Source organism: Triplophysa rosa, linkage group LG13 (assembly GCF_024868665.1).
Source record: "Triplophysa rosa linkage group LG13, Trosa_1v2, whole genome shotgun sequence".
In the NCBI taxonomy this organism is placed as follows: Eukaryota; Metazoa; Chordata; class Actinopteri; order Cypriniformes; family Nemacheilidae; genus Triplophysa; species Triplophysa rosa.
In genome coordinates, this window is record NC_079902.1 from 12,551,324 (window position 1) to 12,579,048 (window position 27,725).

General features: G+C 38.6%; 2 protein-coding genes across 2 annotated transcripts in view; one reads left to right on the forward strand and one right to left on the reverse strand.

Moving 5' to 3' along the window:
* The window catches only part of kdrl (kinase insert domain receptor like), a 44,699-nt gene extending 29,266 nt beyond the window's left edge, over window positions 1–15,433 (reverse strand). Inside the window, exons 1-10 of the mRNA XM_057349851.1 lie at window positions 14,992–15,433; window positions 8,756–8,852; window positions 7,041–7,237; window positions 4,719–4,846; window positions 3,491–3,650; window positions 3,192–3,328; window positions 2,793–2,964; window positions 2,590–2,707; window positions 2,104–2,273; window positions 238–394 (exon numbers count right to left, since the gene is read on the reverse strand). Coding sequence (XP_057205834.1) covers window positions 238–394; window positions 2,104–2,273; window positions 2,590–2,707; window positions 2,793–2,964; window positions 3,192–3,328; window positions 3,491–3,650; window positions 4,719–4,846; window positions 7,041–7,237; window positions 8,756–8,852; window positions 14,992–15,064 — 1,409 coding nt within the window. The 5' untranslated portion in view covers window positions 15,065–15,433. The remainder of the gene's footprint in view (window positions 1–237; window positions 395–2,103; window positions 2,274–2,589; window positions 2,708–2,792; window positions 2,965–3,191; window positions 3,329–3,490; window positions 3,651–4,718; window positions 4,847–7,040; window positions 7,238–8,755; window positions 8,853–14,991) is intronic.
* A 2,436-nt stretch (window positions 15,434–17,869) lies between these two features.
* tex11 (testis expressed 11) lies at window positions 17,870–27,614 on the forward strand. The gene is made up of 29 exons (XM_057348915.1): window positions 17,870–17,897; window positions 18,121–18,236; window positions 18,860–18,944; window positions 19,105–19,184; window positions 19,417–19,497; window positions 19,621–19,740; window positions 19,919–19,999; window positions 20,095–20,180; window positions 20,272–20,329; window positions 20,421–20,516; window positions 20,598–20,679; window positions 20,768–20,846; window positions 20,940–21,091; window positions 21,163–21,248; window positions 21,464–21,601; window positions 22,463–22,565; window positions 23,171–23,295; window positions 23,437–23,522; window positions 23,659–23,712; window positions 23,784–23,827; window positions 23,905–23,991; window positions 24,090–24,160; window positions 24,290–24,406; window positions 24,531–24,603; window positions 24,721–24,870; window positions 25,242–25,350; window positions 25,488–25,608; window positions 26,847–27,014; window positions 27,346–27,614. Exons 1-29 carry the CDS (start codon window positions 17,870–17,872, stop codon window positions 27,415–27,417), a joined length of 2,748 nt encoding a protein of 915 aa, XP_057204898.1. The 3' UTR covers window positions 27,418–27,614.
* Window positions 27,615–27,725: the final 111 nt, after the last annotated feature.

The window sequence follows — 27,725 nt, forward strand, 5'->3', positions numbered from 1 at the left end:
ACAACATGCAAAGAAATCTGCTATACAGGAGACTAGTGAAGGATTTATTTAGTGGCAAACAGAACGGATTGCTGAATTAAAAGAATAACTGACACAATATTTCTCGTTTTTAAGCGTTGTGTATGTTTCATCTTGACTTATTTGCAGACCATGTTGCTGATTCGAGTCAAATTCGAATCAAGACCGTAACAAATATCGATTAAATAACTCGTGTAACTTTTAACATTGTTGACTTACTCTGTAAGGTCAGAGTTGGGGTCACACGGCTGCCAAAACCAGGTAATGTTTGGCATTGGAATTCCAAACACAGTGCAGGTGAGCTTGTGGCTCTGGCCATATCTGTAAGTTTGAGGCCCAACTGGAGCAACTTCCTCTTCAGAGATCTTTGGCTTCACTGTTTGGATACAAACATAAAGCATGTCAATGTTTTCCAACAATCACTACCAGAAAAGATTACAGATCATAGCAGATCACTGGCTAACGTTAAAAAACTTGCACGTCATTACTTTAAAAATGAATATTTATGCTTATGAGAAATTCAGAAAGATAGAAAGAGAGTAAAGTGAAGACAACATTGCCTTTATAGGCTTCACTGAAGTGCATGTGTGTACGTCACACGTGATAAAAACAGCATGTTTGAGGATTTAGCATGTAGCGGATATTTGATGAATGAAGCCTTAAGAAGTTCTTTAATTGCATCCAGAAATCTCTGAGTTCTGTTTCTGTTGTTTTTGACCTTTTGGTTGTGCTGTGGGTCGGTAATGATGTCATGTTGTACAGTTCAGGTTGAGGGCAGATTAGCACTGGGAATTTTATATCAGACCAGAAGGTACTCACAATTGTAAGATATGTGTGGAAGTGTTTCAAGAAAATGTACAGAAAATCTGGCCAGCGTGTTACTAAAATCTCAGACCTGACAGCATGTGAGAACTCTTGCCAAAGACAAGCATATCCCTTTCTTTGCAAATAAAATGTACATTTTATTGACCCTAATTTACTTTTTTGAATGTAACCGAAGCCAAAGAAAAGAAGAAAAGAATAGCTAAAGAAAATATTACCTCAAATAAAGCTCATTGTATACTATCAGTGTCATTTTAGTAGTTAAAGGGATAGTTCACCCAAAAATGAAAATTCTGTCATCATTTACTTACCCTTAAGTTGTTCCAAACCTGTATCAATTATTTTGTTCTGTTGAACACAAAGGAAGATATTTGGAAGAATGTTAGCGATTTTCAGTACTGGGACATCATTCACTACCATAGAAAAAAAAATTACTATGGTAATCATAGGTGCCCCAGAACTTTTCTAAATTCTTCAAAATATCATCTTTTGCGTTGAACAGAACAAAAAATATATACAATACTTATTCCTACAAAGAATTTTACACATGTTTGGAACAATTTAAGAGTGAGTAAATGGTGACAGAGTTTTCATTTTTGGGGTGAACTGTCCCCTCAAGACTTAACAGCAGATGTGCAGTTTATAATATAATACAAAAATACAAAATGGAGTCTTCAAGCAGTGATGACGATTTTGTTGTCCTCTCTCTTCTTAAAAAGAGAAAAATAAAGAGGAAATATTGGGTCCATCCAGTCCTGAGGTTGCGTAACGAGGAAGGAGAGTTCCACCTCCTTATCATGGAACTGCGGGATTATCCTGACCGATTTAAAATTTACTTCAGGATGTCAGTTGCTCAGTTTGATGCTTTGCTAGCGATACTGAAGCCACATATTAAAAAGAAGACCACCAATTTCCATGAACCAATTGATCCTGAACAGAGACTGGCAGTATGTCTAAGGTGTGGACACACACACACACACACGCCGCAGCGCGCGCGCACACACTCGCACCAAACTGTGGCATCGGACGAGTTTTACATTAGGGACAATAGCCTAAACACCTTTGAAAACGATTCCTACGGATGCGAAAAACGCAGAAAATCGAACCCGGTCCGAATTTTTGTATGACGGACGAAAACATCGGAGGCCGTGTGTAAATGTGATTGACACAACGTAAGGTCGTATTTATTTTTTAACGTGCGGAAATTTCCGACGAAAATTTCGGACTCAATGTGCAATGGGCTTCAGACTGCATTTGATGTACCTCTGACTTCTAGCTTGTAGCTAAGGTTTCTATGAAGTCCCTTCTCTTGGTTTGAGAGTGAGATAGTGAAGATCCCAGCATCCTTCTGCATCACTTCTTTAATGATGAGTTGGTAGCCTGAAGTCTCATAGCACGTGGAATTCTCAGAAATGGCAACTCCATCTTTATACCTGTACACAGCAAAAATAAATAAATAAGGACACTAAAACCTATTCAGGCAAGTCAAATTGTTAAGGGTTTCAAAAACCAAGTCTTGTGGAGTACCCTAATAGCATTTTTAAAATGTCATATTTTGTGTTGAAAAAACAATAACAGCATGTAGGTATGGAACAACATAAAAGTCAGAGAATAATCACACGCTTTGATAATCTTGTGTAAACTATTCCTTCATTAGTTCACCATCATGCCCCCCATCTTCCTTATCTCTAATATACATTTTTAATTTTGGAGTCAAAGAAAAATATAAGAATAAACATATTCATTTACCATGTCACTCTGTCTGGTGCAGGCAAGGCATTAACCCGTGGTTCAAAATGCACCTTTCTACCTTCCACAACAGTGATGAATTTGCGTCTATTATGGGTCACATTAAGGAACGGATGCTCTGTAGGGACAAACAGAGTCCAGTGAACAACACACTCATGCTGTACAACAGTAAGATTGAATCTAAGCAGTGGTCACATCCTCACCGTATACTGTGACCTTAGACACAGCCTGCATCCTTTTGTCCTCAATCGTTGCCATGCACACATAAGTGCCCTTGTCCTCCATGGTCACATTAGGTATGATTATCGCTTTGGTCATAATGATTATTTCACCAGGTGGTTGTCTTGTCCCCTTCGTATGAAGAGTGCGATTGAACTAAAACACAAACAGGAAGTTCACAGTATATACCAGCAACCTAAATCGGGCACCGAAATTCATCACACAGACCACCAATGTTTGATGGCGAAACACCAACTAGACCACCAGCATAATAGTATGGAAACATGTTGGTCTAAAACGGCTTTTTAAATGGGGGAACCAAATATATAGCCTGAGCATATAATTGCTTTTAGATCAAACTGAGCCAGGGCACCATAACTCACCGGGCCTTTGTTGAATTGCCACTCAAAATGTATTCTGCCATTGTAGGTGGTCTCTCCAGAGCAGTTGAGGACAAGGGTATCACCGACCAGAACTTTTGGACGTTCTGGTTCGAGGCGGACGTTCTTTAGTTCCGAAGCTAAGCACAGATAAACAAGAAAAGATAAATTGATGAAAATTTTACAAACTGGCAAAACTTTCAATGACATATTTTAATAAATGAATTGCGTAACTCGGCTTTTGTTCCCACTGTTCAGTAGACACCTTTTAGTTTTGCCTTTTAGCAACAGAAAAGACTCACTTATTCTTGACAGGATGTAGTTTGATGAAAACTGCCTGTTGTCCACACTGGTGACACACGTAAAGAGCTGGTAGTTGTCATAAGGACCCAATGGGATCTTGAAACCTGTTTTTGGGTCCCACTCCACTTTGCTTTTTGTGTAGACTGCCATGGGATTCATCTGAATTGACAAGAGAAGAGAAAGAACAATAATAGTAACATTTCTCTCTTTCACGACAAATTATTAGAAACAAAATAATTTAACAGTCCATCATTAGTAGGCCATGAAGTATTGAGTTAAAATTGGCGGACTATATCATATAATTGGCTCAAAGTTGAGTCATATACATCTTAGTTCTTTTGTTTGTTCTGAGGCCAAGTGCTCTGCTAGAAAAGAAGGGAAGGAAGGATACAGGATGGACGAACGCCACAGATCTTCCAATAGCAGGAAGGTCACACAACTATCTGTGCCATCTGGTTTAGAGAAGTGTATATTCATAGCAAAGAACTGTGAGAAATGACTTTAGATCTACTACATGTCCAGTGACCTTGTGAAAAATATCAAAGGTATACCAGTGCAGTATTGAGGAAATAACATCTACTGTTTTCACTATGACCATGAGCAGTTCATAAGATGAGTTTAACTGGTTTGTGTCAACTTTAAAGTGAACTGATCTTTCAAGAAGAAAACAAATAACTTTATAAGTAATACAAAATTCAAGTGGTCTGGGTTTAAAACTGTAAGCTAGACGCTTTTATAACTGAAATGAGATCTGAGGTCACCAAGTACACTTACAGTAACTCGACTATACTAATCTTTTTGTGCTTATCGGTGGCCAGTTTTTCTACAACCTGTACTTCTTGGACATGATGCGTAAAGGTGTTTTATTTATAGCTTTGGATTCTATTCAGAGGTTAAAACCAAAGTATATCCTGTCCGTAGAGGAAGCAGACAGAGCGACTCCTTAGGCCTCCTCAAGCTTCCCTGAGCTTATGCCGCACTGTCTCTATCTATATCCACATTCTTAAACCTTTAATGGGTGTGAGAAACTCAGAAACGCCCATGGCCCAAAGTATTTTTCATTTTCCGAACATGCTAAACATATCCTCCATTTGTCATGTCAACAAGACCTTAGAGGCACAGAAAGTATGTAAAACGTTATTCTCAACCACACGTGACCATGCATTCCATGTATATATATATATATATATATTTTAAAAAAGGCGTCACTGATATTACAGTACTCACAGTCTCAAGGGTGACATGTTGGTTTGGCCATGTTGTTCTGCAGGGGACCACAAAAAACTTTTCATGCCGATACACAGAGATTGCGAGCGCCGAGCCACTGTACGCTTCCACAAACGGGTGATTGTGATCTGTGATTGAAAATGTCAACCAAGCAATACAGTAAACACAAAATAATTATAATGATAACAATAAATAATTAAACAATAAAAAAGTAACACGTTTTTTTTTACTATTGAATCAATCACAACAAATATTATTTAATATTTGATTCTTTATGAGACTTCAGGCAGACTTCCAGACAAACACTGATCATTTTACTCTTTAAACAGCAAACTGCCGCACAAGCTGCTGGTTAAAGTAACAGAAACAGCTTGGCCGCAGGAGCTGTTACTGTACGCTGTGAGATTGGCGTGATAAAACAAACAAAACCTTACGCGCTAACAGTATTAGTGTAATAAAATACGTATCTTTAACAAACATATCTAGCATCAACAGTGAAATCACTGAACCAGGGGCCAGGGGACTATCAGGTACAAAACTGGCACAAAACTGGCTATAGTTAGCTGCTTCCCACTTAAAAAAACAGTAATTGAGCCAAAGGCTTGGTGAGCTTTGCTGTCAAGTTCATGACTAAAGTAAGCTGTTAAGACAATTAAAGGCAATGCAGAAAGCGGGACATTCATGAAATGCTACACTGCTAAATTAGTTTAAGTGGTTAAATGCTTTAACAGTTGTCATAAGGAACAGGAAGACTGCAAGCAATGGGAGCCCAAACAGGAAATAATCACCAACCAGGCTTCCAGTACAATCAAGCAACATTTCCATGTCTAAAGACATGCGGTTTACATGAACTTTTCACCCAAAGATGCAAGTCCCTCTAAATCTGCATGTGCTTCTATCATGTGACAGGAATTTATACACAGGACATAATAACAGTTCATACAAAGCATGTAGAATATTATCCGAGTCTTCTGAAGCCACACAATGGGTTTGTGTGAGAAACAGACCACTATTAGTCAATAATTGTAATTACTGCGAGAACAGAATGATTTGTTTATAAATCTGCTCGACAGACATGGTCACTATGATCTTTTGTTGTTTGGAAAGTAGAGAAATATAGATTCCTCCTACGGGAATGAAAAATTACAGTATAAGGATTTAAGGAACAGTTCGCCCAAAAATTACAATTTTGTCATTTACTCATCCTCGAGTTGTTCCAAATCTGTAAAATTCAATGTTCTGATGGACACAGAGAAAGATATTTGGAAGAATGCTTGAGGGTAAATGATAACAGAATTGTTATTATTGGGTGAACTGTCGCTTTAAGTACATAAGGACAGGACAGTTTAGGGTAAACTATTTTATAATGAATTCTTTTTTTCATTGTTGTCTGTCTCCCTCAGACAGCAAAGTTCTGTCATGCAGATACAGTTTCCTGTGATTCAAACCCTCTCGTTCAATCTCCATTGCCCGGCTGGCAGTTTTATGGCTCTGTTGTAGTTTCAATGAGGTGGAACGTATCATTATTTTTTCTTTTTTTGTCTTTAAAAAGGTTTTGGCGCTATTCCAGGTTCTGTTTTACACAGAGCGTGAGCTCAGATTTCTTATTAGTAACTGCAGGCCACTGTTCTGGCAATTAACTAAAAACAAAATGGTATTGGAATTCTCTGGTCCATCCAGAGGGGAGCGGTCTATTTGACGTCAAAAACTTTTATGCAACAGACTTTGCTGTTCATTGCTCTTTATTGTATGCCAAACAATGACCACTGACCACCAATGAAAGAAAAATCTCTCATAAGAGAAGAATGAGTTTTGGAAGACATTATAATCGGAAAGGACAAGTAGATTCTGAAGAAATGATGGGTAAAATATGGACGAACCCAACCATTGGTTTAAACTAAAATGGAAAATGTCAATTTTTGACTCCAAAATGGGTTGAAACAACCCAGCACAAGTTAAACCCAACGGTTGGGTTTGTCCATTTGTCCAACCATGAGTCGTAATATGTAAACTATAATTATAATATTTCCTGCATCACCAGTGAGCCTCCCTAATAACACAACGTTGTCTTTCTGTAGCTGGTAGAACAGCATCTTTTGATGATGAACATCATGGCAATGCTGGTTCACCAGCCAAACCAGCACCAAATCGACATAAACCAGCTCAGTCCAGAAATCGGTCCATTGTATTTCAAGCATTGTATTTATTTTATTATTAAACATAATATATTATTATTAATAGTGTTTCTAGCAATGAACACATTTGCAGTCATCTTAACTTTATGCCTATTCTAAAATCTTGTGACAATGCATACCGTCTTACCTTTGACATAAACATAAGTGGACACCTGATGTTCTTTAGACTTTCGGTGACTACAGGTGTAGAAGCCAGTGTCAGTGTGCATCAGGTTGTGTATGACCAGCTTGCTGCAGTGTTTGTGCATCCGCTCCTCACATGACTCGATCTGTACCGATGACACGTTTTTGGAAGCCAAGTTCCAGTGCAGCTGGGTCGATCCCCTAATACAATAAATAAATAAGCATTAACCACAATTCAGACATAGGCAAACACACGTATTCATCATAGGCAAACACACATATTGCTTATTCAAAGTCTGGAAAGTGTTTTGGGCTTCTGAGCCAAACCTGGCCACATGTTACATGTTGAGCACATGTTGGACGTGCAGTGACACACGTACACAAATAGCTTTTGTGCTTTTTTTGCTACTCATGACATATATTAAAAACCCTGAAAGCAAAAATCAGGAAAATTAGACCACACATAAACACACTTTTTAGTTTATTGTGAGATTACAAACATAATCCTAAAAGTAATCAAATCAAATTAACAGCAGATGTTTTTCATTGGCTCGCTCAGGATTTATCATACTGCCAGGAATAGTTTCTGCCGACATAGCAAGTGTAACTTTAGAATTTTACACTGATTTTGCCCCGTCTTGTTGAAGTGTTTCTTCTAGGAAAGACCAAATTAAAACAAACTCATGTCGCTCTCGATCACACTTGTCTTAAAAGTTTCAAGAGTTCGTACTGAATGACAGACTGTTTACACTGAGCATGTCATAGATTCCTCATCCATATTCCCAGGATATTCAGCCATGTTTATTTTAAAATGTTTGAAGTGCGTTTGGTTAATCCTGTGTTATCTGAAAAGTCCAGCTTTCACACGGGAACAGGTATTTACTGGACGATGTGGTCAAACGACACGTTTCACACAGTGTTTATTTGTCAGAGGGGCACATTAAAAGGATCCCAGCGGAGAATCAGACATATCTCACATACCACCGCTGCTGCCTTCAGACTGATGGGTCATGCGACTTCAGGCTCAAATCTTTTCCAGAGCCAAAGACAGTATCAACGTTTTGCTCACATGGCCTTGTAGGGAAGTGTTATATTAGTTAAGCATTCCTGGCGTGACTGCAACATCATACACTATACGCTCTCAAAGCTTAACCAATGTGTATGTTTCCAAAAAGACCAAGGATGCATTGGGTGCCGACGTGATCAAGATCCCAGAGGAAAGCTGTTTTCAGAGGAATCTGAGGAAATCTTGGTTGCCTAGAAGTTGCTTTCTCACAGCTCATGAAACAGAATGGATAGTTGACCCAAAAATGGAAAATTCTTTCAACATTTACTCACCATCAAGTCAAGGACTTTTTTCTACTGCAGAACACAAAAGAAGATATTCTGAAGAATGTTGATGGTAACCAAACACTGGCTCCCTTTGACTTCCATTGTATGGAGACAAAACCACTGAGATTTCTTGAAATATCTTCTTTTGTGTTGCACAGAAGAAAGAGTCATATAGAATTTTCATTTTTGGTTGAACTATCACTTAAACCTTTAAGTTTCATTTTGCTCTCCATTTAACCTTGTTATTTAGGAGAAACTATTGAAAGCCATCACATTTCTCATCATTCTTTAAACAAATCTGAGGATGGGCGTTGACTACAGTACATCTCAACATTGCTTAAGATGCAGTCCGTCATCGGACAGAACAATGGTCAAATGGACACGTACCTGCAGATGAGCGTGAGGGAGCCACCAACATGCTGAAGATGTGTATCTCCAGCTGGAATCAGCTGTGGATCAGTCGGATGAAATCCTTCGACCAGCCCTGTAGAAAACAGAATACAACACAACAATCCATCAGTATTTCATAGACACATTGCTAGCACATCCATCATACATACAATGCGGTCAAACCTACAGCCTTCATACCGCTGTGTCCTAACCAGACATGATGCACAGCAAGTTGCTATGAAGCATTACAACTTCACGGGAAACTCATTCTCAGTTTCGTTCTGTCAAGACCCAAAATACTCCACATAATGTAACAATTTCTCTAGAGAACTATAATACAACCACAGGGCTAAACTGCGGTCAGACGGACCAAAACCAGAACCAGTCTGATTCACACATTCTGATTGAGAATGTTCCGCAACAAACTTTTCCAGCTCAGTCTAGCCAGTGCTGGACAGGTTTAAGCTGGCAGTGATGTGGAAACGGCACGATCATGTGCAAGTGTGTGTACATGTTCTAGATTACAGGACAGCGGCCAGAAGCGCAGCTGTGACCCCCAGCAGAGGGGTCACCTCTGTCAGCACGTGTGGTCGTAACTAGAGAGAGCAAGAAGGACCCAGATGAGTCAAACTGCCACAAACATCCGTCAGATCCATCAGTGCAATCTTTTTCTGTGCTTTACATAAAACCACATTTTATACTCTAGTGAAGAGTTTCATTTAACTCTGATCTCTTGAGATCTCAGCTGCGTGCTATTGTTACTCGTGAAGGTCTGGTGCCTGGTGAAACTGATGATGGGAGTCCTGTGCACGCTCTGCACAGGAAGTGCTGTCGTTCCTTCGGCTGCTCAGAACGGGTGACAGTCGTCTCATAAGAGATTTCCTTCTTTTGAACTGACTCCCCCACCAGCTCGTGTTCTGGGATTGAAACAGGGTATTTGTGTTGCTATGCAGAAGGTTGATTACATTTACTAATAAAGAACTGACATTATCACGCTCTCTGACTCATAAAGTCATTATCAGCATCTCACAAAACCAGTACTTTTTTGGATTCTTTTCACCACAATTCTTAAAAACCCAGCTGTGCTCCACTTAATATGAACTCCCTCTCAGTTACCACATCATTGTTGTTTTATACTTTAAGGTAAGTTAAGTTGAACAGATGTTGCCAGAGATTTCCACGCAAAGAACACCAACATCCCTTAAAGTGATCACCAAAGAAATAAAAATTCTATCATCATTTACCCACCCTCTTGTCATTTCAAACCTGTATGACTTTTTCTCTGTTGCAGAACACAAAAGAAGATATTTTGTAGAATGTTGGTAACCGAACAATGGTGGTACCCATTCACTTTTATTGTAGACACAAAACTGTCTGACAAAACTGTACACTGACAAAAGTCAATGGATACCGCCGTTGTTTGTTCCCAACATTTTTCTAAATATGTTCTTTTGTGTTCTGCAGAAGAAAGAAAGTAATACAGGAACGCAAATGACATGAGGTGAGTAAATGATGACAGAATTTTCATTTTTGGGTGAACCATCAGTTTAAGAAACAAAAATATATAAAAAAATTCTGTAACTGAATTAGAAGTTGTTTTTTACAAATATAATCAGATTGCTCTGTAGATATTTTGGCAGTTTGATTTAAAATGCCATACCAACAAAGATTTACTCAAAACCAAATGTGTAGAAGACAAGTAACATTCTGCAGAGCCATCTCAAACCTCAGATCAACACAATACATCATGAAGTGTTCATACGTTATATTTGGTACATATGTTTCATCCTAAATTTGAAAATTGAAGCAAGATGTTTTTAAAACACCGTTACAGTACATCAGAGTTACAAGAAGGTACTTTTACTGAATGAGAGCCATTCGTCCGAGCAAATCTGGTTCTGGCTTCTGCTTTGAAATGTGTTTACACAGAAGTTTAAGTCTGACAACTACTCTTTACGTTTGAGTACGAACTCCTACTGACATACACTTGTGCTTGGATCTTTTCTTCCTTTTTCCTCAAAAAGCTGTTCACAGATGTATGACTGCATGCAATCACGGGAGAAGAATCACATCCTATAAAAGCCAACAACTCTGCCTGATGTCTTCACAGCTGCCTTGTTCAGCGGGGGCCCTCGGCGGCCCACATGAGAAGAGAACTTTCTCATAAAGCCCTCGTCTATGTCCCCATACACCCACGTGTTCCCACAGCCCCCCACCTGTCCCTGATGTCTGCCCAGTGCTGACCTCAGCACGGCACCTCACCCCCTTCTCCGACAGCTGTGTGCTGCGTTCCACCGGTTCGGAGACTGAAAAATGCCAAAAATGAGGCTTGTTGTGGTGCTCCATGGGGCCTAGGACCTGGTTTCCATTAAAGCCTATTAAAAATTAAAGACAACCATGGAAGCATGAAAAATGCGGCGCTGGTGCATCGTGGGATGTCATATTTTGCATAATTAGCCTCTGACTCTTTAGGGACCAACTAAAAGACATATCACTGTCATAACTTTGGTTTCATATTTAGCCCAACAATCATCCAAACAGTAAGCTATGGCTTTCTAGATGTTGAATAAGAGCTTTGTCATGTGGGAGAGCAACTAAATCAAACCAAATTGTTGTGTTTTCCATGGAAATTTTACTGTTAAGATGCTATAAATAACATCAGCATCATTCTGCCAAGCGTTTGTGAGGACCAACAACAGTTAAGCAATCATAATGTGTCACTAATCTCTTTTGAATGCTGAAAAGCTTTTATTTTGTATGTCATTCGATTTACTCGTGTGCTGTCTTTTACAGGAAATCCTGTCACTGCCCAGTAAGGCTTGGTCATAATACGCGGAATTCCCTGCACTGTGGCTGGTACGAGACTGCCTGTGCTTCCCGTTCACCATGTGATGGACTGGTACCAGTAAAGCCATCTCTGAGGAGAGGGCAGGAGGAATCTTTTTAAGGCATAGACAATAGACATTCATGGCTAATCATTAAACCTTGCTATAGCTATTGTAATTTTGCAATGAAGGCTTCTTGATAAACGAAAAATTAGGAAAGGCAAACAATAGTAAGCATGTCCATGGACACGGGATCAAAACAGCAGCGACGGCCGTGAGCGACCAATCTCTCTTTATTTCTTTCCTGTCTTTCTCAAAAGTAGACAATGCACCCTTGTGGGGCACTTAATCCTTAAAATACATTTAAACTGGCAAGACTGACACTTATACAGTATGCCTATGTACATGTTGTACAAACAAAAACAATGATCGGCTATATGGGTGCTGTCCTGTACGCAAAGGAATATTTTCCTATATATTAACTGTCAATATATATTTAATCATTTAATATATATTTATATAAATATATAGAATATATATTGTTATTATATCACAATATTAAAATATATTGAATAATACATAATGAATTGCCATTTGTCATACATTGAAAAATATAAGTATTTATATATATTTATATATATTGCATTACATTTTCCAGTATATTCCCATATATTCCTGTTTCGTGTAGGGCATAGAGATGACTCAGTGTGATACAGTGGCTCAGTGAAAGGTAAAAGGCTTAAGGAGAGTAAGCACAGCTACTGACCAGTCTCTATTTAGGAAAGGAACTGTCCAGTCTTATTAACAAATCAGAATCAAGTACTCAAGCTGTGTAATAAACTAAAATAATTTGCAAGTCTGGTAGCACATTTCCTAATCCTCCTGCTCCTGTAGTCAGACAACAGTGGTTATTCTGCCTTGTGCTGCATCTTTCTTGATATTTGGCTAGTCTGTTGGTCCAGACTGTCACACAAACAACAGTAAAACAAATTTACTAGCGTAAACCCTTTCAAAAAATTGAAGACCATAGGCCAAAAAGTTGCTACTTTGCCTGTCTTCTCAGTCATTGAAGTGTTCTCTTATTGCAAGTACCTTTGTTACAAGCACTGCTCCCTGCTAGGCTGCAAGGTTAAGACAACAGCAACTGAGAATGCAGATTTTTTTAATTCCTGGATTGGATTTTGTGTGTTAGGGGATTTCTACCCCACCCTCCAAATACAACCTGAATGAAAAATGAAATAACTTCACAAGTTAAACAAACAATATCTGTTCAGTGGTCATTTTGGTCATGTTTTACTGCTTATATAAAACTGTGGAGAATGATATAGGATCTATAAAGAGTCTCCCTACAATAAATAGATTTCATAAGCCCTTGCAATAAGTGATGGAGCTCAGAGCATTTTGACTGGATATAACCCTTGGAATTATAATATAATACAATGAACAGCAGGAAGAAAGAACCTCCAGCATGTGCGCATGAGCTTGGATTGCACTTGGCTGACCCCTATCTACTGTATTCCTCCCAACCTACACCACTCCTGCACTGCCATTCCTTCTGAGTTTGGAAAATAAAATGTAATCCAAAAAAGCTCATATTATGCAGGTTAAATCAAATAGACACTGACCTGTAAATAAGTACATGATCGGCTAAAAAGAACTGTGGTTGAAAATGTGAAACACAACCTTTCTTGAGTGTACACTTTTGAAAATGTACAAACAAGAAAATTGAGCCAAAAATCAAAGCTTGCGTTACTGTAATATTATGACATTAAAGCAGCAAGTGTATAGAGTTGGGCATGGGCCATGTATTCGGTGAGCACTGGAAACTAATGCAATGCAGAGGGATCTCAGATGTGTAAAATTCCTGGACTATTTTTCACCTTTAAATGGCCCATGCAGGAACATTTCAAAACACTGCCCTGGGCGATATCTGAATTATTTCAAGATGTCTTATATCACTTTCTCTTTACAAAGTAGTATTATTGAGTATAAGAACAGACATTTATTCCCCCTCGTTCTTTATTCTTTAAGATAACTAATAACCAAATAAAGGCCCGCAACAACCAAGATGTGTTTCACTTCTCTAAATGTCCAAATTACAGATCAACTGACTGTGTCCAGTGCCTTTGACTCATCTCATAGTTCTTGTGAAATAAGTTTCCATTGGATTTGAACTTCTAAAGGTTAAATGATCCGTAGTTAAAAAAAAGACATGGTGATTACCCTTCAACTTAATCATTTCAACCAATTCAACAAAATTTAAAAAATGTATGATACAGGCATCTTGAACTCAATACACTCCACCAGACGCCTCCAAAAGCATTTCTAAATGCCGTATTTATGACTAATGGCTTAACCATACACCCTTGACAGTAAATATAACGGCATGCTCTTCCGCTCGACCATTGTCTTGAGGTGGGGTGAACGGCACATATTTGCAGTAGCGCAAGAAGTCTCGGGAAGGAGTCTTTACTCAGGTAGCGTGTCACGTTTCCGTGACCTTTACTGGCCAGAACAATTCCAGGGTGCCTCCTGCCTCTCCATCCGCTTCCTTCATGCATCTTTCCCACGCTCGCCATCAGGACAGTGAAGGAAATCTACTAGGAGACCTTGCAGGCAAAGCCTGAAGACCCAGAAAGTCATTGGGGGAGCAGTGTTTCCTATGTTTGGATCACAGTGTTGTTTGTTTGGACAGCAGGAAGAAGACCTGTGTCTGTACTGCACAACACAATGAACAATGACATACAACTTTTACTATCCATATTATTTATGAGGAGATTCAGCCACCAAGCAGCCAAGTGTCAACAGCCTACTTTCACAGTAAAAGGAAACTGAACTGAACTGAACATGTAAACACATATTCTCTTCTCAAAGTGTACTGGAAAGGAATCCGAATCAGACATCCACAATAAACTGTGTTGGATGTTATTGAAAATACACCTAATGTTTCAAACTCCATATCCTCCTTTTGGAATAGCTGAACATTTTAGAGGTCTAATACAGCAAGTGCACACAGCTGTAGCTGTATTTACAAGCTGACTACAGCTAGGGTGTCCATAAATAAGCAAATGTCAGTTAAATAATTTTAGGAATCAGTGGGGATCTATCACCTCCTGCGCGCTAACTGAGCGGTTGCGGTACATGGGCAAAGTTGCGCAGACGTGTTAATCTTTCAGTCAAATTATTAATACACAAAGTTTAAAGAAAACTTACATTCAATAAATATATATATCTTCTATAATCAAAACCTTCTGTTATCAAACCTCTAAATCGCTGTTAATGCCTCTAAATAATGCCTCAATATCGGGCAATGCAGCTCAGTAATTCTCATGACTTTTTAATTAAAAAAGGTGAATATCATCCTAACTTTAATAAACGCCTGTAAACGTGGCAAAAACGTAAACTTACCACTTGATGAGAAGAAATGAAGCAGCACCTGAAAGGTGAAGATGCTTTTTATTGAGGCTCTAAAATAAGTCATTTTCCTGCTTGATATTCCGCAAATAGTTTGGTTTTGTGGATGCGCCAGTAGTCCAAATACTCTCTGACTAAGTTATTTGTATCTACTTCCAGTTGAATTGAATGACGAAAAACACCTCTCCTAAAGTTTTTCAGTGGCTGGAAAAGTATCGCATGATGTGCAGTCCTGCCCCGGCACACACACGAATGAAACAAATCCAGATGAGTCCCAAGGGCAGGTGCGACTCTCTTCCTCCCTACGACTGAGTGAAGGAAACTTCACGAGTGAAAGAACGCTCTAAAAACGCGTTTTATGGTAAGAAAAAGCTAATGATAGTTTGTTTTTAAACTAAAGATTGAATGATAGTGAACAAGGCAGCATCCCACCATCCCGCTGCATTTGGCTTTATGCTGCTCTTTTCTCTCTCGAAGGCTTTATATGAGTGAAGCAGGGACGGAAGGACGCAACGTCACCATAGTAACCCTGCAGCGATACTAAGAGCACACCGCACGCGCATTTATCCCGTCTCAAAATCCATGATTTTCAAAACGCTGATTTTAAGATATTTCGCTTTGCATGAGCACAGGTGAAATTTACTGTAGACGTCGATGTCTGCCCAACCATTATTGTCTGATTCAATAAAACGCGATTTAATTAATATGTGTAAATTTGTCACCCAACTGTCTTTGAATATGCGCGTGCACTTTACAGAGTAATTTAACTAGCAAAGATAATAAAGGCTATTAACCTATAGTCCGTTTTAATCCAAACTCTATCAAACCACACTAGTCCCCAAAATACCCATCAGGTCTGATAACCAATCGGTCGGAATAGCTACCTTGGAAAAACATTTACACAGTTTATTTTTAACTTCAAAACCAGGATGGGCTGCTATTTTGTATCAATATAAATAACCACAACGTTTTATTTTTACCCACAACACCCCATGGTGTGTGGATGCTAAACAAACTGTCTTTTTGATGCTACTAATAGAGTCAAGCTGCCCACTATGGTATGACAAACATTGTCCATTTATGTCCTTCCTTCAATATAATTTCAATTGTAGAGGATATGATGTTTATTCAATTGCACAGATTATTATATCGCTGATGTCCTTCTGAAACCTTGCATCTCCATATTTCGTGATTTTAATTTTTTGCCACAAATCATTATTTTTAGTCACCCTTTATGTTTATCACTGGGTTTAGTAAATATCTAACCAATAAAAGGTATTCAAAAGTGCTTGTCAATTTTGACAACACAGTATTTAATCCTTTAAAAAGTACAATGGTTTTTCCAAAACAGCTGAAAAACAGTCATACAAGGTTGGACAGCAACGATATTTGAAGTTATTATTAGGGTCACTAACAACAGTGTAGCAAAGTCATAACAGTATAGGCCTATTTGCAGTTATTGTTATTCTACAGTCCATTTATATATTGTTCTATACATTTCAATTTTGATGACACTCAATCTATAGCCAAGAAATTCTGAATACCAACTGATTTACTTAAGATTGCACCAAATAGAACTGAAAGGTGAAATTGTGATTGTGATCCATTTTTAAATCTGGCACAAATGTATAAATAAGCCTGTATATAATTGTCTAGATATTATGTATGTAGAAGACTTTAGGAAACCTTGTGTGCATCTCTCCGAGCACATGTCACAGGGATCATGTTTGTTATTTCTCTCTCCTTTGCAATCAAGCCCTCTGAGCTGCTCGCATTTCCCTCAGGCCAGCGCGGTGCCTAGATAAGACTTGAGCAGAAACAATTGCTGGAAACTGAGCGCAGAGAGGAGTGAGCTTTTAAGACATCTTATTTTTGCATCTAGTGCAGTGCACACAATGAGAGACTTCAACCAAGTCTGTGTACGCAGCTTGAGTTCTTTCCTTCAGCTCAACAATAACCTCCCCTGTTAAAACAAAAACTAGCGTTATCAACACATACTTTCTTCGGGGTAAATGAGGTTTTAACTACCAGAAGGTGATGAATATTGTGTTTAAACAATGCTATTAGACCTCCATGCCCAACCCTTTCAGACAGAAATGAGAACTCAATTAAGGCTACTTTTCTGGGCTTGCAGGCGGCAAAAACCACAGTGCAATGAGTGCATAATGAGAATATCACAATTATTGCGTGTGTGTCCAATCAAAATACAGTCTTTTGACACAAATTTATGTATAATACAATAAGGCAATATTTGTTTTGGGTGGGTAAAATCAAGGTTCTGAAATTGTTAATGCCTTTACATAGTTAAACATTATTGTATTCATCGTAATTTGACTTATTAGCAGGCCTGCAGGTAAGGTAAACAACACATTTCAACAATACACTAGATTTTAAAGATTAATGTTAATCTTCTGTACAATAAGCAATTCTGGTGTTGAGTCTAAAATCTGAAGAAAAATCTGAAGTCCTTCGTAAAATCTGAAGAAATAGCAAGTGAAAACCACTGTGTTAGGGTGTTTATTCTTAAAACTACAAAACTATGTAGACTATATATAAACAAGCCGTAGTTTTACCAAAAATAGATATAGATAGAAACTATAAATCTACAGTGATGATGTTCATAATTACAGAGCGTCTTTTTACCTTTATTTTTTATTTGCCAACAACTACATAAATCTCTGTGTAAATCTGAGAGAAATGTATGTATTGAAATACATAACTGTGTTTGAGACGCCCCCTTGTGGCCAGGCAGAAGCAGTATTACATACACCTCTGTCGGAACTACTTCGTGCAGTTTTACGAGCGGACGCTTGAGGAATTCGGCATTTTTAAATCACTTTATTCGAGTAAAACTACACACAACTCTTGCGATATGGAGCCGTTTGTCGTCAGTATAAAAAGTAAGAACTTAAAGGAAGAGATAGACGTGGTAGTTTTAAACTGCGGTATTAGCCCTGACAGCTCAATGACACCCGGTTGTAGACGTTCATAAATTTATGTTGTGAATAAAACAATTGTCCGTTGATAATAATAGTCATTTTGCTGTGAGGGGTTTGAATGATTTCATCTTAATTTACCCGTCACGAATGAGATTTACAGCTGTGCCTTGTGTCGTAACGTTAGGCCTGTCAGAGAAACTTCTCCACAGACAGATCAATGCAGACGTGAATGAGGTGATTGAATCACTCTTCAACGAGATTTCATCTCTGGAGGGATCGGCAAGAATACAAGATGCTCAGGTGTGAAAACAAACATCAATTGAAATCTGTTTTACGAGTTCACCTGCTCGTGTCCTCCTAAAGGTAAACGGACAGCTTGTTGAAAAAATGGCGGGGCCTCAATCTTCAACGAGCAAGGGCGCATCATCTCAATGTCGCACGTAAAATAAATAAAATTAACCTAAAACGTGAACTATTTACACTTATTGTGTATGCGTACAATGAAGTTAATGGCAAGTTAATACTATAAACTGAAGCTCTGCTTCTAATATAGACCACTTCGCAAGATGTAAACACTGGTCCAGATGCACTTCCGGTTTCATTTGATTATTTTTAAATCTTAAAGACATTCGTTTAACATTTTGATTCGGTTATAAATGTTCTGATAGCTTAATTTTGCTCCAAAGTTTGTGTAGTGTTCAAAAACTGAAACAGGACGTTCTTCTGGACCAGCGTTGTTTACGTCATCCAAAGTGGTCTAAATGGTCTCTGGCCTGTAAAAGTTTACAAATCCCAGTCACTGTAACTCATGTATCATACTAATGACTGTGGTAGTATCATGGACGTTTGCTGTATGCCATGCCATAAAAAATGTCTTACAGTTACAATTTTTGTGTCTTTTCAATTGTCTGCTTTTATTGTAGTTGGAGGAAAACGCCATTCAGTTGTGGAACTGGGCTGTGACAAAACGCGCTGGCTCAACCATAACAGAAGAGCAGAAGGCCAAAGGTCTGTCTGCTTATTGTCTCTTTAGGATTTTTATTGTCACCTGTGTAGATATTAGGTTATTGTGTCAAAGATGTTTCCTAACGCACCAACAAATACAAAGATGTTTACACTGTCAAATTTTAATGCAATACAAAATTCTTGAACTCCATGCATGTTATAGTACGTCATGTGGCGTGCAGACTTCTGCATTCATGTGGACCAGAGAACCCTTCAGAGAATGTTGTTCGCAAACAGATTCTGGTAATTGAGCTGTTTTATTGCTCCCTATTTACAATAATTTATAGTTTCAGCTTGATAGTTTCACAGTGTGTCTGGCATTGACATTAGTGCGTGCTCTGTGATAATGAAAGGGTAATTTGAAGGCGCAAAAAATGGGAAGTCTTGTCCATTTCCAATAACTATATTATGTCAATTACCTTTTATGAAAAACTGCTGTTGTTGCAGCATTAACCCTGAAATCTCCATTTCCCAGATGGCCAGTAAAACGGGGAGAACGTGGCTTGATTGTAAACAACCCAAACTTGCTGATGATTTTTTGCATCTTGCTGTCTGCGTATGTAGAGATGAATCGCAACATGTTGCATATATCACATTGGATATTGGATTCAATTATTTTTCACTGTTATAGTAGCTTTAATACTTCTAAGAGTATTGCTATTCCTGTGTGATTTCACAGAGCCTGGAGACTCTTTACAGCAGACTAACTTCCCATGGAGATTGTGCAGATGATATAAACACACCAAAGGGAGAAATAGAGAAAGACTTGTTACGGGTTTTGTCTTATCAAGCTGAATCAGTAAGCAGCAATCGCTCAGATTGTGCAGTGACTATAAAAACCTGCGAAGGTCCAAATACTCGACACTGGATAACATCTGTCTGTTTATATTAATGTGCTCATTCTTTGAGAGCATTGAGAGTAGAGTAATGTTTTAGGTTTTCAGATTCAAGCTGGTCTGTGTTTATTGGCTCAATAGGCAGTTTCTCAAGAGCGCCACCAGGAAGCTGTGTCCTGCATGCAACGATGTAAAGAAATGCTTATGCGTCTTCCTAAAGAGGTCAGTCAAAATTATGCCATAGGACAATTGATGTCATATTATATATAATAATAATAATATAATACTTCACACATTTTTTGTGAAATCTCTTTTAGTCTGGCTATCTCTCTCTCATCTGTTACAACTTTGGAGTTGACACTTATAGTCGAGGAAAACATGAAGAGAGTTCATTTTGGCTCAGGTAGAACCGTCAGGAATTTGGAATTACAACTTTGTACTGTTTTTACTATTTCAATCTTGATTATTAACACGGTACACTTTTGGTTTTCTAGCCAAAGCTATGATATAGGCAAGATGAACACAAAGTACTCACCAGGACCTGAGATGCAAGTAAGAAACAAAAGTCAGAACAGAAATGTACCTCTGTCTGTCTGTCGATCAAGAGACCTACATGGTTTGCAAACTTATTTTATCGCTTCAGGCCAAAGTCTTGAGGCTTCTTGCTACAGTATATTTAGAATGGGACTGTCAGAAGTATCTGGAGAAAGCTCTTCATGCTGTGAGCCTGGCTAATAAGGTATCAGGTTTGTCAAATGTTTTGACATTCTGCACACACCATGCAGTTTTCTAAAAATGGCCATTTTCTTTTTCTTTTCAGGAAAACATGCAACCGACAGGCCTCTGTCTCAAAATCCGTATCTTAGTGAGAAGTGCTAGCCCAGATGATGCGGTAAAATCCGGTTAGTTACTTTATTTGTGCGTAGTATTGGTTTCCCACCAATAAGAAGTTTGACAAGCGATTACTTAACATGTTTTTTTCGACTTCAGGGCTGTCAGAGCTGCTGAACTGTGATGTTCCACTGAATGTTTGTTTAGGCACAGTGAAACTGCTGGTGGCCGAGGACAGGTCAAATCTTTCATCTTTCTAAACAGGCATCTGTGTGATCTGAGGTTAAATGACCATCCGTTCTAGCAACACTGAGATGATGATTTTTTTCAGGGAGTCTTTGGCCTTTGATTTTCTGAAAAAGGTGTGTCAGCAGTTTGAGTGGTCTCCTGAGCTGGGCTCTGCTCTTCTTCTGCATATAGAGCTGCTTCTGCAGAGGGGCAGAGAGCTACTGGCCAAACAGAAAATTGAAGATGCTATCACAGGTACTACTGAAGTCATACATTTTTAGTTGTGTCATTTTATGAAAAAACTTTCTACACAGTCTTCTACACAGGACATTACACAGGAAAGCAACTGTCACCGCAGATTCTTTCATCTCTTCACCACCATCTATGGGACAAGGCTTCCAAAAATTTTGAAGTAATGCATATGTTTTATATGAACCATATCTCCAATGTATAAATAGGCTGACATAGAAACATTTATTCTTTTTTTGTTCTGAATAAAAGCAGTAAATATTTTTGCTGATGATGTCAACTAACAAAACAGATTCTGGGTATATTTGACTGTGGGTCAAAGAGGAATCAAAAGGAACTTCTGTCAAAATCTGTCACTTTTGTTTATGTCTTGCACAGGCCAAGAATTACTCTGAAGCCCTACATTGGTATAATTACTCCTTAAGTTTCTACAGATCAGGTCAGTTGGATCAGAACCTGGCTAAACTGCAAAGAAACCGATCCTCTTGTTTTCTGCACCTGCAACAACTTGAAAAGGTAGGTGGCAAAAAAATAAGGCATTTCATTTAAAGGTCCAATGTGTAATTTTTTGGAGGGTCTATTGACAGAAATGCAATAAAATATAAATAACTATGTTTTTAGAGGTGTAAAGACCTTACATAACGAAGGGTTATGGATTTATTACCTTAGAATGAGCTATTTCTATCCACATACTAGGCTTGTGCAGGTGATACATTTTTATGTTGCGGTAATTGATGAAGCTTTTATTACGGTAATCGGCAGGGCTGGGGAGTAACGAAATACATGTAACTTAGTTACGTATTTAAAATACAAAATTTGAGTAACTGTATTTCATTACAGTTACTTTTTAAATGGTGATAATCAAATTACAGTTACTGTACATCCGAAAAGTATTTTAGATTACCAAACTTGTTTTTATGTACAGTTTATGTACAGTGGTAACGCATGCAGTGTTATTTTAACCAGTCAAAGGAAAAAATAAGGGACATTCTTCTTCACGGTGATTTGAAGTGTCCACGGTAACACTACCGTGGATTTTACTACCGTGGTGTACCGTATTACCGAACACCGGCACAAGCCTACTACATACACCGCGGGTCCCCTTACATGAAATTAGCCATGTTGTTTCTACAGAAGCCCTAAATCGACAAACTGCTCTACAGAGCGTTTCATAAATATGCTATCTACTTCAGCAAAGAAGCAAAACGTGACGACATCTTAGTGTCAGCCACTGTAGTGCTTCGAAAGGGAGGGGAGAGGGGTGGAGTGAGCGGTTAGCTGCAATTCGCAACCTCACTGCTAAATGCCGCTAAATTTCATACAATGGACCTTTAACACACAGTAAAATTTGGCACAATCATAAAATCTTTGTTGAAGGCTAAGGAGGCTGTAGAAGAGGCAGAAAGAATTGATCCAACCAGCATTTTCACACAGTTCAATATCTACAAGATTGCTGTAATGGCGAACAATGTAGAGAGGGGTAAGGGATATTACCTACAATACATTTAATAACAAAGTTTTCATAAAGTCATAGAATATTTTAATATCCTGAGGTTTTGAAATGTTCTTAGTCAAACCTTTTGTGAATATTAATTTTTTTAGGTTTAACATATTTAATTGTCTGAATATTGTTAAAGGCGTAGTTCACCTTCATAATGAAAATTCTGTCATCATTTACACGTCCTCTTGTCATTTCAAACCTGTATGACTTTCTTTCTTCTGCAGAAGACAAAAGAAGATATTTTGAAAAATGTTGGAAACAGAACAGCACAGCCCCCCATTCACTTCTGTTGTATGGACACAAAAGCAATGCAAGTGAATGGGGGGTGCTGTTAACAACATTCTTCAAAATATCTTCTTTTGTGTTCTGCGGAAGAAAGTAAGTAATACAGGTTTGAAAAGACAAGAGGGTGAGGAAATGATGACAGAATTTTCGTTTTGTAACTAAACTACTTTAAATGTTTTTTCAGACACATTTGTTTGCTATTAAGTTTACATCTGTTGGTTTAAATGTAATGTCATTTGGACAAACCCGATGATCGTATATGAAAATATGAATGTGTGAATGTAATTTGCATGAATAAGCTGCTGTGGCTTTGAGAGAGATCAGTACTTTAGCTCAGACTCCAGTAAGCAGTGAAGACAGACTGTTGGTGGCTGAAAACGCTGCAGCAAACCTCCTGAGCCTGGCAGCACAGCTCGCCCTAGAGGTCTGTCACATTATTACACATGCATATGACTGATACCATTGATCCTGTATGTTTCACACATTAAACATTTAAGAGCAAATAAATATTGACAGAATTTAATTGTGGGTGAGCTGTTCACTTAAAGCAGTCTTTTCACTGCAGCATGAACAGCAGAAATTAGCCATCAAAGCCCTTGAGAGTCTATGTGAACACTCGCAAGATGTCGTTCAGGTCCTCACTGCTTTGAGGTCAGTCACGTTCACATAACAGCACTCTCTTTCTCTGTGACCTTTGACCCTAGAGCCCATATATGCTTGTATCAACACATGCAGAGAATTTCAAATATCTCCTCATTTCTTTATTGATCTTACTGTGTTTTGTCAGGTGTCTGGTGCGACTTGTTCTTTCGACAGTGGAAAACATCAGTGAGGGAAACAGGTTAGTAGATGATAATCGCTGGCGTAGTGAAAATTCAACAGACGGCAGCATCTCATTGATCTTCTCTGTAGCAGACATGCCAGCATGGACGTCCTCTTGTCCTACCTAAAGACAGGTGTGTGTTGTACGTTTACCTGTAATATTGATTTACAGTTATTTGTGTTAGTATTCACACCGTACCTGAATGTACAGCTCTTCAGAAAGCCTCACAGATGAACCACATTCCTGGTCAAGGACTAGATGAGCGTTCAGACAAGGCCAACTGGTTCAGGAAAATCGGTGCTTTACAGCTTAAAGCCTGCATTCACTCCAGCTATTAACATGCTGTGGACTATTGTGTAATTGTGTTAATGTTATGTTGTCTTTTTTTGTGTCAGCGTGGAACTTAGCCCTACAGTGTGAGCACAGTCCGGTCACGATGAGAGATTTCTTTCTTCTTTCTTATCAGGCGAGTCCTGATACAAAAGCTTATAAATAGATTGGTGCATAGCTGCGATATTGATATTTAAACACAAGCGTTTAGCAATAAATGTGTGGAGTGGAAGTGTGGAGTCTGATGTGCTCTCTGGCTGGGCAGCTGTCACAACTGTGTGCTCCAGACAGAGGCGTGTTGATAGGACAGAAAACATGTCTCCTGATGGTTGCTGCTGCCTCTCTGGAGATCTGCAGGAACATGGATCACACCGAGCAACAGGTGGATCACATATTTAGCTTCATTTTGATTTCCACTAAACAATGTTATTTAGTCCTTAAACGATGTGTTTCCGAAGTTGACCAGCAGAGGGAGCAGTGTGTTATATCAGCTGTGTTTATTCTAGACAGAGCTGCTGACCCAGACTCTAGAGCACATACAGATCTGTAAGGAAGTGTGGAAAACCATTACAGCATCAGGTGCCTTGTATTTGATAATGTTTTGGGAGAATCCTAAATGTATTAAAATGACTCCACTTTTTACTGTATAACAAAGACTGTTTGAAAGCATCTTTTGGCATGTTTTCATCTCATTAGGCACTTCCTGTAAAGACCCAACAGACAGATTATTGCTGCTCTATGAGTTTGAAGCTCGGGCCAAATTAAATGATGCCAAACTTGAGTCTGTGCTCGAGTCAGTTTTGGAGCTGGATAACGTTGAGGCCAAAGTGTTAGAAACAATCGCAGGTCAGTTTCTTCATCATAAGTGTTGGCTCTGAAGAGTATGGTAACATTGACAAAATGACACGGTTCAGCAAAAATGAAAATTCTTTCATTGTTTACTCACACTCGTGTCATTTCAAACCTATGTGACTTTCTTTCTTCAGCAGAACACAAAAGAAAATATTTTGAGGAATGTTGGAAATCAAACAAAATCGGACCCCATTGACTTCCATTGTATGGACACAAAACCCAGAGGCATTCTTCAAAATATCTTCTTTTGTGTCATCAATGATGAAAGAATTTTCATTTTTGGGGAAACTGTCTCTTTATAGTAATTTATGGACTTGAACATAACAGAATAACTGGATGTGATGTGCAATGTGATTGTGATGCAGTCCTAGCAATGGAACCTCCAGCTCATTTCCCTGTGTTGTGCAAGAAAGCGCTGAGGATTGCCCTGTCTCTACACAGGAAAGAGCCACAGGTCGACCTCACACGCTGCAGGTCAGTCTGGCCATACCGTCACTAACAAAACACTGTTACCTCATTTGTAGATCTTGTAATGAATAAGGTACAGCTGATTGTCCCTCATGTCCCAGACAACTCATACGTGTGTTTCTGTGTGTGTGTGTGTGGTACAGTAACTGTGTACACAGCCTCATTCAGCTGACCCTGCCGAGCGGCGTGTCTGAGGTGGAACCCCATGCGTTGGAGGAAGTGTGGGGCTATTATGAGGAAGCTCTCTCCATCATAGCAACCGCAGTGAGTTGGTTACGGTGACTCAGCAGATGCTTCATACGAACCGTTGCAGCTCAGCCCCGCAATTATCCCCATCTTTGAAAGAATCTCCTGTTTCTGTCAATGGGCTTTTAGTTATGCCTCGTTAGCAGATGCTCCATTCACCAGCCTCTTCCTGCCAATTTGGATGCTAATTTGAAAATCTCGCCTGCACCTTTTATCATGGACTAGTTTTAAAAACTTGCACGCTGTTCTGGAGTCGTGACATGTATGACACCATCCGTGATGTAACAAACTGATAAGTTACATTAAGTTACATTATGTTATGTGTAGCTATATGTTTATATATAATCATATAACCAAACATACCAAAACATACTTAAAATTCTCACTAAAACTTAAATATTTAACTTATCAAAAATTAAAAACAGTAGCCTTAGGACAATTACTATAACCAGAGTTATAATTTAAATTGAACCTATATAGCAAAAATTTACAAAATCACCTAAGAAATTGGTAAAAATAAACAAAAATATAAAAAGTTTATTCTAAAAAGTAATAAAACTTCAAAACAGACCGTCTTTTTACACCGAGTACAAATAGCCCGCCTTGTTGGTAGAAATTGTTTACAATAACTCCGCCCACCAGTATCTGATTGGAATAGAGAAAATGTAGGAATGACAACGTTTCAAAGAGCGGTTCCAGTGGCGTAAGGGGTAAAGTGTGTAGTAGTTAATAGCTTTGTTGCTTGAGACCTGGGTTCGAATCCACCTTTTTCCATGTACATATCATCCTTCATGATGGCATTTGTTTTCAATCAAAGAAAGTATTTGAAAATTGGCTTACAAGTGTTAAATCATAAAGTTTAGGTTTAGGGTGAGGTTGGGGTAGTTACCATCCTTTTAATAATTTTTATAAATATAATGATTTACACTGTTATTATTGCATAATGTTTAATGCACAACAATGCTGGGGTGTAAATAATATCTGCCACTATAAGTACCAATAACATCTAACTACTATTTACACTTAATACAAAGAAAATACAGCTATTTTCATTTAGTGTAAAAAAAACCTAATGCTATTTAAACTAAATAAAACTAAAATAACTCAGACTACAACACCCATGTATTGTTCAACCTATTTTCAGACATGATGTTTTATAACACATCAGAAACCCACATCTCCGTCAACAGAATCATTGATGAGTCTAGACTTTTCCCCCCTGCAAATCCCAATAGAGATCTTCTCTTCTCAAACAGCCCAAGGACTTTCCAGAGCTGGAAATCCTGTGGCTGTTGACCCGAGCGTGGAACACAGGAATCCTGCTTTACAGTCTGGCCCAGTACCCTGAGGCTGAGAGGTGGTGTGGGCTGGGGATGAGCTTCCTGCGGCACCTAGGCTCCCTGCAGGACAGCTATCAGACTCAGGTAACAGCAGGATGTGTGAGGGGGACATGTAGATGGAGTAATCTGAATATTCCACCCAAGGCGATGGATTTCATTTTCATGTTTGGGATTGTGTTTCTTCTGTCACCTCAGTTGGAGGTTTGATCAGTACTGAAGTGTGTGGTTGGTAAAGCAACATGGAGAAGTTCAGTGCCATAGAAATACAGTTTGAATCTATTATTTGGCAATAATGAATTCAGTGTCTAGAGTTCCAGGAAAGGCACAAGATAACAGATTAAAACATTTTTCACTTGTTTGTTAAATGATGATGCAGCGAGGTGTGAATAAAATACATGTGAATGTGTCTCCACAGATGGCGGGTCTGTACAGCGAGGTGTTGGACAGGCTGGATAAAGCGAAGAAGAATGTCATTATTGAGGAATGATGGACGCGATCATCGCAGATGGAGATCTCAGGTTTAACTGCACGTGTTTAATATGTAGCGTGAATTTGTTTATGGCAAGCTAAGAGCTGTCGAATACATCCAAGGTTTGGTTTTGAGTCAGTGGATTATTATGTTCAAAGTGTTACGAAAGGTTCGAATAGTATTTCTAGTATTAAGAATACATAGTAGTATTCGATTTGTTTTATATGTATAACAGGTTATCGTTATATTACCTGTCACCCTCTTGTCTCTCTGAGCCGAGCTAGTCACAACTTGTGCATTGCAGTACAAAACAAATAAAAATGCAT

Coding starts and splice junctions, on each gene's coding strand:
- tex11 (XM_057348915.1), top strand. CDS start 17,870: ATGGAGCCGTTTGTCGTCAGTATAAAAA. Junction 19,185..19,416: donor TTGTTCGCAAACAGATTCTG/GTAATTGAGCTG, acceptor TCCATTTCCCAG/ATGGCCAGTAAAACGGGGAG. Junction 20,000..20,094: donor TTATGCGTCTTCCTAAAGAG/GTCAGTCAAAAT, acceptor AATCTCTTTTAG/TCTGGCTATCTCTCTCTCAT.